Raw genomic sequence first — 18,920 nt, 5'->3', positions numbered from 1 at the left:
GCATTAATTTTTTTGCTGTATTGGTTTATCACACTCAAATGTTTGTACCTGATTTGGCAACTTAGTTTACATTATTATTATTTTTAATGCATTTCAAGCACTTTCAAAGTTTATTTTTGCCTATTTTAATTTGGGGCTGCCAAGTTTTATGCCAGTCCCATGTTTATGTGACATTTGGACCTTGTCTTGGGAGAGTGAGAATATGGTGTGTTTGTAGATATTGTCAATCCGTAACAGTTAATGAAATAAAATATCTGGACACTGGATTTGTATGTTCGTTTTGAATTTTATATAATGGTGTCTAAATTTATGGTGCTTTTGTGTGCATAAAGTGGTTATTTATTTTTCAGGTATGAATTGTTTTAGGTTAGAATGAATGGATGAAAGATTTTATTAATGTCTGCGAGGCCAAAGCAGCATATGGGACCACCTAGAAAAAACATTGCCCTAGAAATAGTGTTTAAGAACTTTCTGCCTTTTGAAACTGCTTCTTTAAGTCCACTCTTTGACAATGAATGTTGATCAGTAAGTTTGCTGTCCTGTATAGCTGTGTTTCCTCAAAAAGAGTACCTAAATTGCCTTCTTCTAGAATATTCCAAGGTGGAGCGGATGTATTGTATGCTGTGCATTCCATGAGAAAATGTCGCTCTCTCTCCACTACTCCTGTGTTGCAAAATAAACATATTCTCTCCTCCCACTCTTCCTTTGGTATCATCCAAGAACTCTGATATTGGTTCGTTCTGGGAATGCAAGACAATGAGGTGCAATGAAATATTTGTTTACTCTCTAGTAAGAATTTATTAGTTCAAATAATGAAAATGCGTTAGCTGGAGGTGAAATTGAATATCTTAGTAATAGTTACAGTATTGATCCGTATTTTATGTACGAGGTTTTAAATTATTTTCTTGATAGAAGAAGGTTTGTTTTGTGGATTGGGTAGGTTGGAGAGTCTAAAAAAATTGAAGATTTGTTGTGAGTCGCGACATTTTAGTTTTTTCTTGGGTCAGCAAGGATTTATTTTTTAGTTCATATAATGAAAATGCATTAGAATGAGATGAAACTAAATATCTTGGAAATAGTTATTTTGTTGATATGTTTTTATGTATGCTGGTTTTAAATTATTTTCGCGATGGCTGAAGGTTTTTTTGCTGTTTTTGTTGGGTTGTTTTGGGTTTACAGATAAGTTACTCTGTTAGTCTCTATTGTGAATGCTTGACAATGAAGTCCAGATGAAATATCTGGACATGGCTCAATATAATTGATCTAGATTTCAGATATTGTCTTAAATTTAGTTTAGTGGGATTACTGTGCTGGGATTAGGGATGCTTCAATTTAAAAAGATAATATGTCAACAATTTGGATGCCCCAAACTCATGTCACAGAGTTTGTTGGATATATCTTAGAAATGGAAATTTGTTGAATTATTGAGAAAACCCTAAAATTCGTTCAAACTTGTCATTAGATTGCTCATGTACATTTTGCAAAAGGCAAATATTGAGGGATGTGCCAGTAATGCAGCAGGTGTTGGATAGTTTTCAAGGTGTCTGAAGTCATTGGGTTTCCAGATTTGCAGGCCACAAAAAGTCAGAGAAGGCGGGTTGTAGGAATGAATTATGCCCAAGCATATTGGGATATGCATTTGAGGATAGATTAATAGTTTGGTGGGATTGATGATTAGTTTTTGATGTTGCAATGCATGAAATGGATTTTTGATGGGATATAATTTGTGAAGGGATTTTTGATGGGATGTGTTGGTGATGATTATAGGTTCATGTTAGGAATCATTGGGGGGATTCCAAATATATTGAGCAGTTTCATTGCTATAGCATTGGTTGCAATTTATGGGTATAGGGACTAGGATGATGATGTGCCAAATACATGAGGGACTGATATGTAAGTAGACATATGACCTAGTGCTCTATCATATGGAAGATCATGATGGAGTTGGCACATGATGTGTCCCAATGATTGACTCATAAATGGAAGTGACAAAAGAACCACAACAAAGAGGCATAAATGATGTTATTGTTGCTGATGTGGGAATTATATGCCTTGAGAACGACGTGAGGATTGAGGTTAAAATATCCCAATAATGGTCTAATATTTTGAGTAGAACTAAGTAGGATGAGTTTTGTTTGTGTTTTGGCTTTATTATTTTGTGACTGGCATCATTGGGATGCTTATGCTAGACTTTGCTATGGTTTTGGAGTGTATTCACATGAATGAGTTGCTTTAGGTATCATACTTTTGAATTACTTTTGTGTGATCATCTCTAGGGCTGCTATGTCAAGGGGTAACCAATGATAGGTAAAAAATTATTTCGAGTAAGAATTGGATTTTTCTAAATACATTGAAATATGCAAAGAGTAGAGACAAAAACATGTTGCTTATTGAATATAAGGACGTGTTAACCCCATGGAGACATAGAGGGCAAATGAAAATAAGTTTAGGGCATGATACATAATGGCTTCATCTTTTTTTTTTTTGTTTATCTTCAACTCCTTTAGGGGAGAGGATTAGTAGTTGTGAGGGCTAACTTTGTCAACGTGTAGCTGCTACATGGGATATCGTAAGATCTTCATTTTTTTATAGAAATGTAAAATTGACATTGAACTACCTACAACTAAGGTTTGAAGTTGTGACTCATCACACACCTCGATAAAATAGTGCACCTAGTGAGATGTGTCCAAAAATGACTTTTTAAACAGTCGACCAAAGTTTACTCTAAAAATATCTAATAATTGAATTTAAAATTATCATTTGTTGTTAATAGAATATTGTATAACTATACGAAATGTAACATATATGCAACTTAAATGGACCAAATATAACACAAAAGGACAAATACTTCAACAATTTTTTTTATTTGTTGTTATAAAAATAACACATTATTATATAAAATATAATCTATAACGAGCACAAAGGGACCATTAGTTGAACGCTAAAAGTTTTTGACAATGTCACACATTTCATAAGAAAATACAAGGCATTTATTAGTATTCACCTTTTATATTTGTGATGAGACATATTATTGATATGATTTACTATATGCATATACATTGCTACCCCAACAGTTGTACACATAGGAATACTATGTAACAATTAATCATAAATATTAGTTATATATAACTTTTATATATAACACAAAAGGACAAATACTTCAACAATTTTTTTTATTTGTTGTTATAAAAATAACACATTATTATATAAAATATAATCTATAACGAGCACAAAGGGACCATTAGTTGAACGCTAAAAGTTTTTGACAATGTCTCACATTTCATAAGAAAATACAAGGCATTTATTAGTATTCACCTTTTATATTTGTGATGAGACATATTATTGATATGATTTACTATATGCATATACATTGCTACCCCAACAGTTGTACACATAGGAATAGTATTTGTACACTAAGATATCAATGTTTATTTAATTGAGCATATTATGTTTTGAGTGACACACATATATGAAATAGCTATGATATTTTATTTGAGATAAAAAGTTATTTTATTTCACTCATTAATGAATTCATATATTTATTTTTTCTATAGCATTTATAAGTTTTCATGTGTTCAAGTATTGGTATATGTTTTATCAACATTTGGATTGTTTTATATTTACAAATAGATCAATTAATTACAATATATAGTAAAAATGTGTTGGAAGATTGGACTCTATGTTCACGATAGGGTGATCAACTATTGGATCTCGCTCAACTATTGGGTCCTCTTCCCAAATAGAGGTCACAACTATAGTTGCTAGAAGATTGGGAATGGTTCAACTCTTAGAGATGAGTACGATGCAAACCTTGCCACTTGAAAAAAAGAGAGGTGTACTTCAATATGTCATTTGTAAAAATTGCTAAAAGTAAAAAATTATTGTATCTACAATAGTAAATATTAAATAAGCATCAAGTTCAACTCTAAAGTCACATTAAAAATTTAAACAAAAAATATGAATTACTACAATTGAACTACACCTCTAAAACAGTAAACACAACCTAAAAATTTTAAATTTTAAAATCTTGAAAGTATTTGTAAATACATATAGTTTGATTAGTAAAGTTGGTTTAGGGGAGACATACCTAATATACTAAAATGCAAAATGCAAAATAGCATTTTTAGTTCTCATCAACATCCCCACTACCTTGATGATGGAACAAACTCAAAGGCTTGTAAATTGTGGATTGATAAGCTGCCTGTTGTCATTGTTGGCGATTATCCCAAGTCAACTATTGAATGGTCCACAAACTTTTTTGAACCTCTGTGTTAGTGTGGCTTGATAACCAATTGCTTATGCATGAGTAGCCAATTTGGCTTCCTATTCATCTCTGATAAAATCATTGCGAACATAAAGACATCTATGGTTGCCTTGTGATGTAAGAGAGAGAAACCTTGGCCAACAGTATCTTGATGACTTATATTACAATCCTTGAACTTGTTAAAAGCTTTGGATCAAACAACTTCCTTTTCAAAGCTATTTCGGCACTTCTTTGCCAGAAGACAAATGGCAGTATCCATCTTGAAAGAGAGGAGATGAAAAGCCAATGCTGATGGAAGTATATTCAATCATTAGACAACTCAGGGGTGTCGAAACATAATTTCATTCCCATCACATGCTTCAATAGAGAGAAATTAAAATAAGTAGGACAAATAACACCAAATGACATGATTAATTGTGGACAATTCATTTCGCTTCCAGTGAAGGATGAAAGATCAAGGTTAATATTCTACCACTCACTAATAGAGCTTGCATGCTAATAATCTCGAGATATTTACTAGTTTGTTAGTGTAGACCCTTAAATTTGAATAACCATTCTCAATTAAATTTAGCTTTCTTACTCGCATTATCCATCAACTAGTTACATTATTATTTTATTAGTTAATGTTAACCTTGTAGCCAAACTAATCTAATTAGTTAGTTGCAGGCCAATTAATTAATAGTAATCAATAATCATTTAACCTAAGAGACAATATTTAGGACTAGGCTTGACTACCAATGTGCTCCCAATTATTCAATATATATTTTAATTTGGTGTGATATTTTAAATCATCTTTGTGTTGGATTTGGATTTGTTCGATTGCTATTGATATTTAGTGTCACATGTTTTATTTTATTAATGGTGGGCTTGAATGCATACACAGCCACACACACACACACACACATATATATTTGTGTGAGTTGTACCATTTAATTTTAAATTATATCGAATAACAATTTACTAATGGTACTGTTATACCATTTTGGCTGATTGCATCTTATAACAATACCATTAATAAATTGCAATTTAATATAATAAATACACAAATTATTTAAGGGCTTCATTAAGGCTCATCTCCGCTTAAATCGTGGTTTGTGTATGTGTGTGTGTATATATATATATATATAGTTGTACCATGATAAAATAATAAAAAATATATTATTTTTTGTGTTTTAACATACATTTTGTCTTCATGGGCTATGGGTCCTCCTAGGTCCAAGCAGGGTCCACGCTATAGACTGTGTCTCCTTGTGGGTTTGCATATGATGCCTGCCACAAGGACCTGCAGTTGTGGCGCGGATAGATTGGACCTAGACCTGGACCTGGACCTAGACCCTGACCCATATCCAGTTGGTAGGGTCCAAACCTTGCAACCTAGCATATAATTAATTAATCCACTTTCTTCTATAAATTGGAATAAACATACTTATATGTTTTAATTAATTCATTTAACTCAGTTTCCTCCACTTGGAATTGAATAATCTTATTTAGCTGTATTTGAGCAACATGGCTCCTAACAAGCCCACTTGCATATACTTACTGTGCATTTGATTAAATACCCTCATTGCTTAACTAACCCTCCGCTTATTCTCTCCTCCCATCACATCTAAACTTTCCACTTTACCCATTAATTAAGCCTAATCCCATCTCAAAAAGAATAACCACCAAAGTCAACCATGGTCCTTGTCAACCTTAAATGTACACCACAATGTGTAAGAGCCAACATGGGCTTCTTACATGTTTATCCCTTCCAGAATAAAATATTCCTTTTTGCCACTTCTCCAAAGTCCCTAAAGAATCCTTAACTTTGTACTTTGGGGTGTAAGACAAGAATTGGCTTTATACAAATCTCCTTCACCCCTAAGGTCTTTTCACGCTCAGTGATCATGGCTTTTGTTGCTATGCTATGCGTGTGAGAAAGGCACAATCCATGTGCTGCTCTTGCTGTCTATCTTGGCCTTTTATGAGCTTGTCGTTTCAACCATCCATTTATCTCTCTACAACTCTATAAATTGAGGCTCAACCTCTCACATATCATCCACTATCTTGTGCAAAGTTATAATGCCCCTTTTATTCCAAGGCAACTGCAATCTTACCCATCGAAGCTTGAGCATTTTTGAGCACACATAATCAACTAGCATTTGACAAATTTACACAACAAAGGGAGCTATTCTTGGGTTGTTTGCAAATCTTTAAGGGTTTTATGCTTTCTTTATGTCTTATCTTGATTTTGCTTTGATATTGTAGTTTGAATGTTTTAAGCTATTAATTGCATTCTATCTTGAACTCGCACTTTCCTTCACACAATTAGTGATATGATTCTCTTCTTTGACCACGATGCTAATTCAAAAGTCCTTGAAGGTGTCGACGAGAGTAAGGCATTGAGCTTCCAATATATGGGTTTTGATTCCTATCCAGGACATTGACTATGATGCAGGAGCATCCAGAGGTATAAGGGCAATCCTGTGTCACCAAAAAAAAAAAAGTACTTAGATTTAGTTTCTGTTTCATGTGTTTTTATTTTTGGACACCCATTTGGGTCAAATAAAGGTTCCAACTCTCACAGTTCAACTATCAGTGTGCTAGAAAATCCCGAAAAAATAGGAGCATGCAATTTGGCCATCATTTTGGTGACCTCGAAGGTGTGAATTGGCTAGATGAATGTAATTGTGATTTAGAGCATTCTAGAAAAAGAATCAGGTCAAAAGGCCCCACGGTTTGAAAATTATTGCAGTTTTTCGGGTTTTGGAGACCTCCTAAGAATGCTTCAAAGTCAGGTTAGGGGCATTAAATGACCTCAAAAAGGGCCGAAAAATGGGGGACGAGCGAAGCTGGTCCATAGGGCTATAGAGCGCTTCGAGAGCTTTCTGGAAATGTAAACGGTTCGTCAATCGGAGCTACGGTTCAAAAGTTATGCCTCCCGGAAGTTCGGTTACCATTTCTGGATTCTTCTAGATTTGCACCGACTTCTAACGCAGCTTCTGGAACCTTCTATTTGGTCGGTGGATGCCTACTAGCACTTTCTAGAATGTACTCCTAGTCCTTAACCCTCCGGGGTCTATTTAAGGAGATTTATGGCATTGTAAAAGGCAGTTTGGAGTGGAGTTTGAGAGGAGGTACTGAAAGGAGAAATTATCTCCAGATTTATGCTATTGTAAGCCCTTAGGGCATGTCTTGAAGTTTATTTTCTCTGTACTATTTGTACTAGCTTATTTTCTCAGTTAATACAATTTCCCTTTTCTGTTGTGTCCATTCTGTTCTTGGGTTGTGTCACCATCAGCCTACCATAAACAAGTCTCCCTGTGGGTATTCTTTATTTACAAGGTTTTATGTATATGAAGGCAACAGAGGGCAGCATGGAATCGTCATGATTGTGCTTAGCCTTAGAGGTAGAAAACTCCACGTGGCATGCTCTTTTAATGGCAGCAGTAAGAGTAGGAGGATCAAAGGATTTTAACCAGCCACTAGTCAACCTTCCACCAAACGGACAACCAATCTATATGCTTTGAAATGTCAGTTTCTGAAATTCAGACACATGTGCATACAGAACCTACTCGCTTCAAATTAGTCTACTCACAGTAATGTAATTTTGGATCTTTCTTATCAAATCTGTTAATCAATCGTTCTTTGAAGACAGCATATGATGTGATGTGAGCAAGTGGCAAGGTGTCCAATCCATGGTACCACCACTCATTTGCTTTGCCATCCAAGTGAAGAGTAGCATACTTGATTGTTACCACTTCCATCATTGGACTTAGTTGAAAGTAGGTGTCGAACTTCGGTACCCAAGACTGTGCAGTGCATCGGCTAGGTCCACTAAAGTTTGGAATGGACAACTTGCCCACCTATTTTGGCAAATCTGTTTTATTATCTTAGCCTTTCTCATTCCTGGGCCTTTTCTTGTATTTGATGGTGCAAAAATCTGCCAAAGACTTTGCTGCATTCATCATCAAGTGATTTGTACTCTCTTCGGTAGTTCTCAAAGGTTTCACCACCTTCCTGTTGCTATGCTCTGGTATGTGGCTCTGCCAAAAATGTGAGCATTGTCTGGTAGTTGCTCTGTTTTCTTTCCTGGAAGATTGACTTCCTTCCCCTTGCTAATTCTTAGCACTTTGTTCTCTGTTCACTTCTTTCTCTGTTATTGGTATCCATAGATTCACTGTTTGTTATATTGTTTCAACTATTTAGCTATATCACTTTGCATGGCCAAAAGACTAGCATATGGCTGTGGATGGTCATCACCCATTTCACCCACTGGATCAGATTTGGATTGTGCTTGTGCTTGCTGCCTTTGTCTTTGATAGATGATGTATGCAGGCTCTTCTCAGCTCATAAATACTATTCCCAACTCATAAATACTAAACCCAACAGGTTGGAAGGGTCCATTTCAATAAATTTTTAAAGTACAGTGGGCAATAAACTTAATGCTCAGGTTCACAAATAATGTATGCAGTCAAAATGATATTGCCTTTTAAACATCATTAATCGATTGCTTAAAGCAAAAGTTACATGTAGAATTTATTTCAAGATTCTTAAGAGTATTATCTGCACACAAGGCATGTATATATTTGTGCACCTTACCATCCATGTGCAAGATTGATGGCTACCATCATAGAAGACTCCAAATTTTTTGTATCCACCCACAATTTTCCTCCCCAGCAAGGTCCACGGCCTCTGCTATTTGCCCCTCCATATAGCAATTGATTTCCATGTACTTTAGAATAAGGCCGGGGCTCAAGGAAGCAAAAACTTCTGTTAAAGAGCCCAAATCAAAATAAAGGAGCCATGCCAAGAATAGAGCTTCTACCTCGGGGAAGCCTTGCTCCAACGTATTTGAAGTGTACTGAGATGTGAAGGGCCACACAGAGAAGAAAATGCATAACATCTTACCATGATAAAGTTCCTTGTCATCGAACTCTTGCCATAGTCTTGATTCTTTAGCACTTTTTTATGCCTACTTAAAGGTTTCACAGGTTGCCCTTTTAATTTATTGCCAAGTGTGCAATACACCCAACAGTTATTAAAATATAACTGCCCCCTTTCTAAAGGCCGTGCCAATATTAATCCATCGAAAAATATGAAGTCAAGTCTCACTCACATACCAAATATTAGACATCCTGGCATAAACAAAATAGGGTGCTTTTCCAATATGTCATGCTAAACTTGAAAGTATAAGCTTCCAAAGTAGAAGCAAAAATTAATATTGAATTGATGAGAATAAGTATGGTTGCTGTGGCTAACCACAAAAATCTCACTATTTTGATTATTTTCGGAGAGATGGCTGTTCAACTGCCATAATAATCTCTTCTGGTAAAATATCAATATTGTATTTCTGAATCAATCACCAAACTTCTGGAAATTTGTCCCCAAAGGAGACATTACAACTTTGACCCAAATTCAAATGCTGATTGAACCCTGCCTTGGGAAAGAGTTGGGTTGTATAATCCTTATCAATCTGCTGAAGGTTTATGTCCTTAGAGATCAGACACTGTCATTGCCTCATGCAAATTTATTAAATCTCATACACTGTCATTGCCTTGTACATTTTAAAATTTTTTCAAATCAATTCTCGCCTTATTATGGTTTGTAAGCCTCCTTATAAAGACCCCCAACCACTATCTAGAAGGTCAGGACACATTTATTATTTCCATCAGTTGGAGATTTTCATTAGATAAGGTGACTATTTTATTATTTTCATTTTTAAATTAAATTAACAAATTACGAGCCATCCTTTGAATAATATTGATTATTGGACAACTTAATCATTTAATTTAATAAAGCCACTTTACCAAAAGTTTAATAGCTCGAGTAGAGCTTAGGGTAGGATTAAGTTATTGCATGGTTGATAGTGGAAGCAAACATACATCATTGTTTGATTTCATTTGCTCATTTTGTTGTAAATTATCAAGATCACAAGTTTTGTTGTCAATTTTTCAAGACTTCACAACTTTTGTTGCCAGAGACAGATTTATATCCCTGTGTTGGAACCTATTGTACCAGAAGCAAGAAACATGACGTCAACTACACAACAATTTTATCACACGATCGAATTCAAGAAAAAGATAAATATAAATAACTAATTGATAAAAAATGGAAAAAGCAATGTAAAACTTAAAAAATGTTTGACTAGTAATAAGGAGTGCCCATGATGTGTTTGCCTCAACCGATGATTTGAAGTGGGAGCTGTCATGAAGCGAGATATGTAACTCACTGCAAAGATGAGGTTAGGTCTAGTGGTGGTGAGATATATCAAAATGCCCACTAGTTGTGTGTATGTGAATTCATTCTCAACAGGAGAACCAGATTTGGCTGATAACTTGAGACCAAACTCCGTAGGTGTAGACCAAACTTCGTAGGTGTAGATTTAGGTTTACAATCTTGCATTTTGAGTGTGTCTAGAAGAGCCCATACATACGTTGTTAGAAATACTCCTCTGGAAACCCTAATCTATGAGGTAATTATCAATTTTCGTGTACCATGCCCCAAGAGCATGTTTGAAGCTATAGAGTGCTTTCACCATTTTGAGTACCTAGTGTTCTTTATTGGCAACCTTGAATTTAAGAGGTTGCGTCATGTACAGTTTTTGAACCTCACCATTGAGGAGCACACTCTTGACACCCATTTGATGGACCTTCCAATCACACCAAGCTGCCATGACAAGGACTAATATGATGGTGCTCATCTTTGCAATGGGAGAAGAGATCGCTTAATAGTCAATTCCTTCTCACTGAGAGAAGCCTTTGGCAACAAGACGAGCCTTGTACTTGTCTAAAGTGCCATCAACTTTATTTGACTTTGTAGATCCATTTGCAGCCGGTGGGTTTCTTTGCTGAAGGAAGATCTGGTAGAAACCAAGTGTTATTTTTCAATAGGCTACGATGCTTAGTTTTTGTAGCTTCTTCCCATTCAGGTGTTCCTTTTACCTTTGTGTATGTCTGAGGTTACACACACTGTGAAGTTTGGCCATGAGAGCAAAATTTACAGATTTAAAAGGTTTGCTTTTTTTTCTTTTTCGAGTAGTTCTACCCTCGATGAGCTCCATCACCATGAAGATCACCAATCATCTTAGCTCATCATGTAGGCCGAAGAGTAGAAGTGCTAGCAAGAGGTGCAAGGAGATCATCATCATCGAACAGATTGTAAAATGAATCTTGAGCAAAATCAGGTAGTTTGGTTGCATGTCCAGGTGAGCTTCCAGGAGAGGGAATTGAGGAAACATAGGAACAGGATTAGCTGGAGCCTTCTCAGCTGAAGCCCTCCCATCAGGTTGACCTAATGGGAAAGAGTATCGAAGTCTTGAGTTTGGAGGGACCGATCCTGTGAATTACTAGAGGAGAGAGCTGGAATGACCCTGGTTCCTTATCGAAACTACATCACAACTGAAGATGAGACGATTAGTCTCGATGTCAACTAGGCAGTAGGCTTCTTGTTTATCACTGTAGCCAGTGAACATGAGTTTCTGGCCCCTGGCATCCAACTTGTTGCGTTTATCATTAGGCAGTAGCGGGGCCAAAAAACTGAGATGACTGATTCTGGGCTTATGGCCTGACCAAGCCTCTTCTGGAATCTGCTTCCTGGCAGCTATTGTTGGAGAACGGTTGAGAAGATAGACGACAGCGTGGACAACTTCAGCCCAAAATTGCTTTGGAACCTGCTTGTGTTGAAGCATGGAGTGGGCCATTTCAATGATCATGCAATTTTGACGCTCAATGACACCGTTTTGCTGAGGAAGTAGAGGGTTGTTAATTGACGCTTTATGCCATGTTGATTACAGAAATGGCAGAAGGCAGATGAACATAACTCTCCCCCATTGTCAATTTTAGGAGTAATAATATGTTGACTAGACTCTTTTTCTACAAATATTTGAACTTTAGATATACAATGAACAGCTCTAATTTTTGATGAAGGAAATACATCCACTCTGTACAAGTGAAATCATCAACAAAAAGTGAAAAAATATCTAGATCCAGTAACAGAGGGAGTAGCCATAGGTCCAGAAACATAAACGTGGTTAAGTTGTAATACAATACCTTAAAAATTCTCCAGGTGTCACCATTTGAACAGTGAGTGTGATTTTGCTTCCTAGCTCAGCTTGCTCAGCAAACTCCAAGATTCTGGATCTGAATCTTTGGCAGTCTAGTGATCTGAATCTTTGGCAGTCTAGTGACAAGATCTTCTCGAACAAGCCGAGAAAGATAGTGCACTTTCAAGTGCCCAAATCGCTGATGCCAGAGCGTAGTAATAAAGGAGCGATGGGCTGCCATAGAATCCATAGAGTCAACAAATCTGAAGAGACCATGATCTTCAGCACCAACACCAATTCTGGACCTCTCCTGATCATTGATACTAGATTGATTGGAATTAGGTTACATTAAACCGAGGAGAATGTCTCAAACTTTGACTGATGGAGAGAAGCTTGAGTTCCATGCCTGGAACAGAGTACACATTTAGGAAGATCAATTTCCTTCCTCTAGACTGAATCTGGATATTACCTTTTTGGGCAATGGTGAACTCTTCTCCTCCAAAGATCATTGAACTTGAGAATGGCTGGAAGTCCGTGATCCAATTCCGATGATGAGTAAAGTGGTGTAGGCATCTGAGTTATTATATGAGGCAGATAATTTTACACATCTGCATATTTTTTAACCATGATGGTATAAAAGATAGATTCACTTGGCTCAATGTGCTTGTGCCATGTGCTTGAGGCTGCGAACTAGATTGCTTGGCTTGAGCGGCTAATTGTTTCCGACTCTCAAACATCATATGACCAAACTTATGACAGTAGTTGCACTGATCATTTTTGTTCTTTGGGTCTTCTAATGACCGCTTCATTAACCGCTTCATTACTGAGAAGACTGAGAAAACTGATAGTGGCCTATGGATTTAGCTGAGAAAGCTAGAGTGCTAGAAGATGAGCTGGTACCACTGCCAAATTGGTTTTTCCAACGTTCTATAGTAGAAGCATTATATAGAGATCAAAAAATGAGATATCAGAATGAATGGAAGCAATGTTGAGAGTTTCAACAAAGTGCTTATAGGAAGATGGGACTCTTCAAAGTGATTACCACCATGCTGTCTATGATTTTGCGTCCAATGGCTTCCAATTGATCATGGATATCCTTGATTTTATTGGGATGCTCCTGTAGGGATACTTGATCATCCATCATGATGGAGAAGAGCATGTTTTTCAGAAAGAATGCATGACTTTTGTTCAATGTTTCATGCAAGCCTTTCAGATGGCTCCAAATTTTTGTAGTTGTTTGACAGGAAGGAACCTGTGGGAGCTGATTATCAGTGGCAGAAAGTTTGATGTGCACGAAAGCTTATTGATTCTGCTCATCAAATTTATCCTGTTTTGTGTCTGCTTCCTCGGGAAGCTTAGTTTGTGCCCATCACAATTTAGTCAAGACACCTATACTCAAAAACTGTCATCACGTGCTGCTTCCAAGTATTATTGTTCTTGCCATTGATTTTTTGACTGTTGTCCGACATAACGTTGGTCAAAGATGTTATTGCACATTTTGAGACATGGAAAAACAAGAAAGTTAGATGACTGAATGAACAAATTTGAATGTGCAGAGGCAGATAGAGGCACCTATTTTTAATGTGAATCTGCTGGCCCAAAATTTGAGGAACAGAAACTGTAACACCCAGAAAATTCGGAAGACAAAGCAATTAAGGCCTCAGAAATCCACCAAGAATTAGTTAACGAAATAAGTTTAGGCAGGAAAGGAATTCAAGGCACACAATATGAGACACCTAGAAACATCTTAAAGCAACCCAGTTAAGGCCTTGAAAAACCCTTCTAAGAATTTGGACCATTGCCAAAGGAAGGAGCTATCCAATGTCTGAAAAAAATGGCGAATGTCTGAAAGAAGGAAAAACGGAGGTTGCAGAAATGCTAGACATTTTTATTTTTGTTTTCTGTGGCTGGATCTGAGTTCATATGAACTGTAAACACCCTTCGGAAGGGCCAGAGTTATTAAAAAAACAGAGTTTTGAAGAAAAGGCCAAAATAAACTGTCCTGTCGTAAGTTGCAGAGGACGTGCTTTTGTTTTTAGAAAACAAAGAATGAACCCTGCAGCAGTAGAGTCACGTCGTATGATAGAGATGGGCCATGAGCTGAAGAAAAATGTGACTCAGATACAAGAGAAAATGGTCAGAAAATGCAAAATACTGAATTCGACCCAGAAAAAAATGCAGGTAAATTGATGATGTTGAGTCACCAAAGTAGCAACGCATGTAGCTATGAATTGCAGACAATTCCTACCCTTGAAATTTTTTTAGTTTGGCAAAAAATTAGACAATTTTATTTCTCAAAAAACTGAAAATTTTCATTAGAAAAACAGAACTTTGTATTTTGGCTCTGATACCATATTAGACAGGCATTTGGTAAAATTTTGGATGAATTATTGACAAAGAATGAATTGTTCTTATAGAGCATGGTTACCGGGAGACCCGTCTCCCCCCTAAAAGTCGCGTCTCGGAGACTTTTCGCATCTCTGGAGACCTCAAAAAAGGTCGGAGACTTCATGACGAAGTCCCCTGAAGCCTCCCCGTCTCCTAAACCAAAAAGTGAAGTCTCCCCGAAGTCTCCTGATAAAATATAAATGTAAAATATAATATTAAATAATTTTATATATTTTAGCGCTCATTTTAATGTTTTTAATGCAAAAATTAAGACCACTGACAATTTAAATGATTAAATCATTTAAAATATTTTATATAATAAATTAATAACTTTAAAAACATTAGAAACACTTTAGAAAAATAATTTTTATTCGACAATTTAAATGATTAAATCATTTAAAATATTTTTGGAGAGATGATTTTTTGGAGAGCATGATAGCTGAAGACCTTGAGATGGATGATCACAACCTTGTGGAGTAGATGATAGTACCATCGACATACTAATACTAGATATATTTCTGTTTTTTGTTTATTGTACAAAGTGTTCATTTTTGTTTGCATATCGGCAATTCAGCATCAAACTATACTTTTTTGAATTTAAAATTTGAATATGTAACGATAATCTCAGCGATTATCAATCTGATATGATGGTGATCATATGCAATATTTGAAAAACAAATATGTCTATGAGATACAATATTCTGATCATGTGAATTTTGAAATCTTTGACTCTGAGTCTATTTTAATTTTTAATGTGACATTACTATTATTATTTACTTTAGTTTTAATTTTTAATGTGACATTACTATTATTATTTACTTTAGTCTTACAGTATTACTATTTTCAAATTTTGTATTTACTTTTAGTTTTATACTCTTTAAACTATTAAAAAATAAATAAATAAAAATTTGCCGTCTCCAAGTACCCCCATCTCCTATTTGAAAAATTGTCGTACTGGTACCAGTACCAGTACCGGAGACCTCGAAGTCTCCCTGTCTCCCAGTGACCTTGTAATATAGAGTTAACAATCGAGATGTTTCTGAGTAGAAACATACAAATAATGGAAATAATATGTTATACATGATTAACTGCTTGGATTTCCTGTAGAAAATACTGATTTTTTATATTGGATATATGATTTGTTTTTTGAGACCTAGAAAGAATTTAATGTTTTTCAATTTAATGCTTATAATTTTTTTTCTCCCTTTTAGTTTCGTTCATCTATTCTTTAAAGAGCAGCAGCTTAGATATACTGTGCTGGCATCAGACATTTCAACATTCTCAAATCTACTGAATTGTTATCGATCTAATTTCTGTTAAAGTAGACCAGATTGCCAAATTATGCAAATTATAGGAATTCAAGCAACCTGTCTGTTAGAAGCAGCTATCGTGACAAAAGTATGTCACTTGTGAAATTGGGCAAGGAAAGTACTGGTATTATGTGTCATTGCATACAGTTGTGAGACAAGTGAACAATCACCCTTTTTTACAAGCCTGCAAGTATTCACCCTACATTGTAATCCCTTGTTTTATTGGTGCCTGTGTTTTTGGTATCTCGTTTCTATTTGTTAGGGAATTCTGCTATTGCCACAGTCAAACTTGGTCTCTCAAAATGTGTGGGCTAGTAGTTGAGCTCTTATTCTTATCAACATAAAAAGATTAGGTATTTGACGATTTGTTTCCTTTTTGGATTAAATCATTACAAGTCTATTGTTTCTCTGTTGTATCTTTGAGGAAGTTAATTTGACTTGGATGAAACTCTATATTTTCTTCACCCCTATATTGTTAGCTTGTGTTGCTCCGAGTATCATTGGTTAGTTCATTCAACAGAATTCAATAATACTATCCTCTGAGGTCAATACTTGGCCATTCGACACTGCTGAGTTATAGAGTTTCCCCCATAGAATAGGTGCTTTTTCAGAATGTGGGTAAGGAGAGGGCCCAGCATTCCTGTTTCTAATTGGAGCTGTTATGAATTGAGGTACAGGCTCAATAGGATTAGCGAGGGATGGAACTTGGGGCATTTGATTGGCAATCTGAACTATTTTTCTGCTTTGCCTTTTTACATGCTTATCTGTATCAATAGCACAAGCCCTCAATGGATTGATCCCGGCATGTTATGCTGCTTGGGATGTATTATAAGAGTGTTAAAAATTAGAATGCTCAATTGAATGTTTTTACAAAGTCACCATGCGTGTTAGGATGCTTGATATGCATTTTGAAATTACATAACTTTATCTGCTTGGTGCTATATGGTGACTCTGCGGTAATACCATACTATGACCTCTATACTCGTCATGAAATGGGAAACTTTTTGTTTGATTTCAGATTCAGAAGGATGAAGGAAACAAAGGCAAAAAAAGGATCTGCAGCTGCAGAGACCAAGAATAAAAAGGCAGCCGAGAAGTATGTCCAATCATCATGTTAAATAATTTTAGTTCCAAATATCACTTAAATTTCTATTTCAACTCGTCCTTGCCCTCAATGAGTTGTAGATTATATCCTTTCGATATCTCTGTCCTGGGACTAAATTTAAATGGTATACATCTTTGAAATTTTCAGAAAGAAGTCACTTAGTGTGAAAGAGACAAATTCAAAGAAGAAGCCAGCAAAGGCCAAGAAGGACCCAAACCAACCTAAGAGGGCTCCAACTGCTTTTTTTGTCTTCTTGTAAGTAGCTTTAACTAGCATCTCTGAAATCTGTTAGTTCTGTCAAATTTTGGTCTTGATTACCTTGTTGGTCTGTTAATGTGTAGAGAGGAGTTTCGAAAAACCTTTAAAGCAGAGAATCCAAATGTGAAAGGAGTAACAGCAGTAAGTGAGAAGAGTATATCTTTCTTTGCAACTCACAGTGTACTTGCTTCTATTAAATATCTATTTATTTGCCAGTTTGTATCTATCTAGGTTCTGAGATTAGTTCTAATCTTTCAGGTTGGCAAAGCATGTGGTGAAAAATGGAAGGAAATGTCTGAAAAGGTTTGTAGATTTTTATTTAGCACTTGGTTGAATGATATTGATGCGTTTTCATGCATATAAGATCTCATTGGGGATGGTTGCAGGAAAAGGCGCCTTATATTCAAAAAGCTGCACGTTTGAAGGCTGAGTATGAGATATCGATGACAAAATACAAGAAAAAAAAAGTCAGTCACTGAGGTTTTTTGATTTCATTCATAAAGTGCACTGTATTGGCTAATAGGTTTATAATTTCTGTAATGCATTGTCTTTTTCCTGTGAATCTTCACTTCAGGATGCAGATGAAGTTGTTGCACAAGAGGAATCTGAGAAGTCCAAGTCAGAGATAAATGATGATGAAGATGAAGAAGGAAGTGAAGAGGTAGATATTCATGCCAGTTTGGATTCTAGTACAGTCGATCAAAGTTATTTCTCCTTTTCTTCCAGGGTAAAATCTTCGTAACTGAATGCTTACACTGGTATTGTGCAGGAGGATGAGGAAGAGGAAGATGATGAATGATCACATTGAAGTGTAGTGGAGATATTGGCAGCGAGAAGATTTTTCATTGACTGTTCTCTTGCCAAATCTGACTTCATGACAATAGCTAAAGTTGTTCTGTATAGCAAGTAATTTAAGAAGTTGTTGGGCCATTGTAGTTTGACTAGATAGCTGTAAAGTAAAATCCATCAATATTTATTGATATAAACACATGAAGTTTTTGGAGCGTAGTCTATATCATAAATGGCTTTGATATTTGAATTGTTGATTTTAATTAATATTAATCACTTGCAAGCACTTTATATATGATTTTGGAGGCAGTTAAACATGTTTTTGTGCATGGAAGTACCCACCTTCTGTCAACATTTCGCCTTGCCTTCAAGAAATTTGAGAAATATTGATTTTGCTTTGTGGGCTTCCAAATTTGTTTGGGTATGGAATGAAATGTTCAAGGTATATGGGGATGTCAGATGTGAATGAACTGCCCATTGTTTGTAGCGTTTAGGTGCCTTAAATACCTGCTGTAGGCTGCAAACAAACATTATTAGCTCAACAACCCATTGCTGCTGTAGGTTGTGGTAGAACAAATTCACTTGTCTGAAAGCTGATGATCGTGGTTTGCATAATTTAATTTACTTGCTAGCGTTTATTACCCATAAGGTGTAATCAAGTCAACTTATGAGTAGATGGACATTTCTCAAATTTAAGATCTAAAGATGCTGTAGTGCAGTGTTCTTGATAAAATGGGTATATAATGATGTCTGTGACTGCGCTTTTTAATTAAAATAACTGTA

The 18,920-nt window shown here is 35.8% G+C and overlaps 1 protein-coding gene across 3 annotated transcripts in view; it reads left to right on the top strand.

Annotated features, from left to right (window-relative positions):
• Nucleotides 1-18,435, top strand: part of LOC149537383 (HMG1/2-like protein) — a 32,705-nt gene extending 14,270 nt beyond the window's left edge. For 2 of the 3 annotated variants that reach the window (XM_089802881.1, XM_089802880.1), the window contains exons 2-8: nucleotides 17,004-17,081; nucleotides 17,238-17,345; nucleotides 17,432-17,489; nucleotides 17,607-17,651; nucleotides 17,735-17,815; nucleotides 17,923-18,009; nucleotides 18,118-18,435. In XM_089802881.1, coding sequence (XP_089659007.1) covers nucleotides 17,014-17,081; nucleotides 17,238-17,345; nucleotides 17,432-17,489; nucleotides 17,607-17,651; nucleotides 17,735-17,815; nucleotides 17,923-18,009; nucleotides 18,118-18,147 — 477 coding nt within the window. In that variant the 5' untranslated portion in view covers nucleotides 17,004-17,013 and the 3' untranslated portion in view covers nucleotides 18,148-18,435. Of the gene's footprint in view, nucleotides 1-17,003; nucleotides 17,082-17,237; nucleotides 17,346-17,431; nucleotides 17,490-17,606; nucleotides 17,652-17,734; nucleotides 17,816-17,922; nucleotides 18,016-18,117 lie in introns of those variants that run through there. The other variant, XM_089802882.1, reaches the window with a different exon arrangement.
• Nucleotides 18,436-18,920: the final 485 nt, after the last annotated feature.

The sequence above is a fragment of the Cupressus sempervirens genome, chromosome 9 (genome assembly GCF_028749045.1).
Source record: "Cupressus sempervirens isolate cs-2001-9-10 chromosome 9, ASM2874904v1, whole genome shotgun sequence".
NCBI lineage: Eukaryota > Viridiplantae > Streptophyta > Pinopsida > Cupressales > Cupressaceae > Cupressus > Cupressus sempervirens.
The sequence above is the reverse complement of the archived record's forward strand: the minus strand, read 5'-3'. Positions and strand labels throughout refer to the sequence as shown.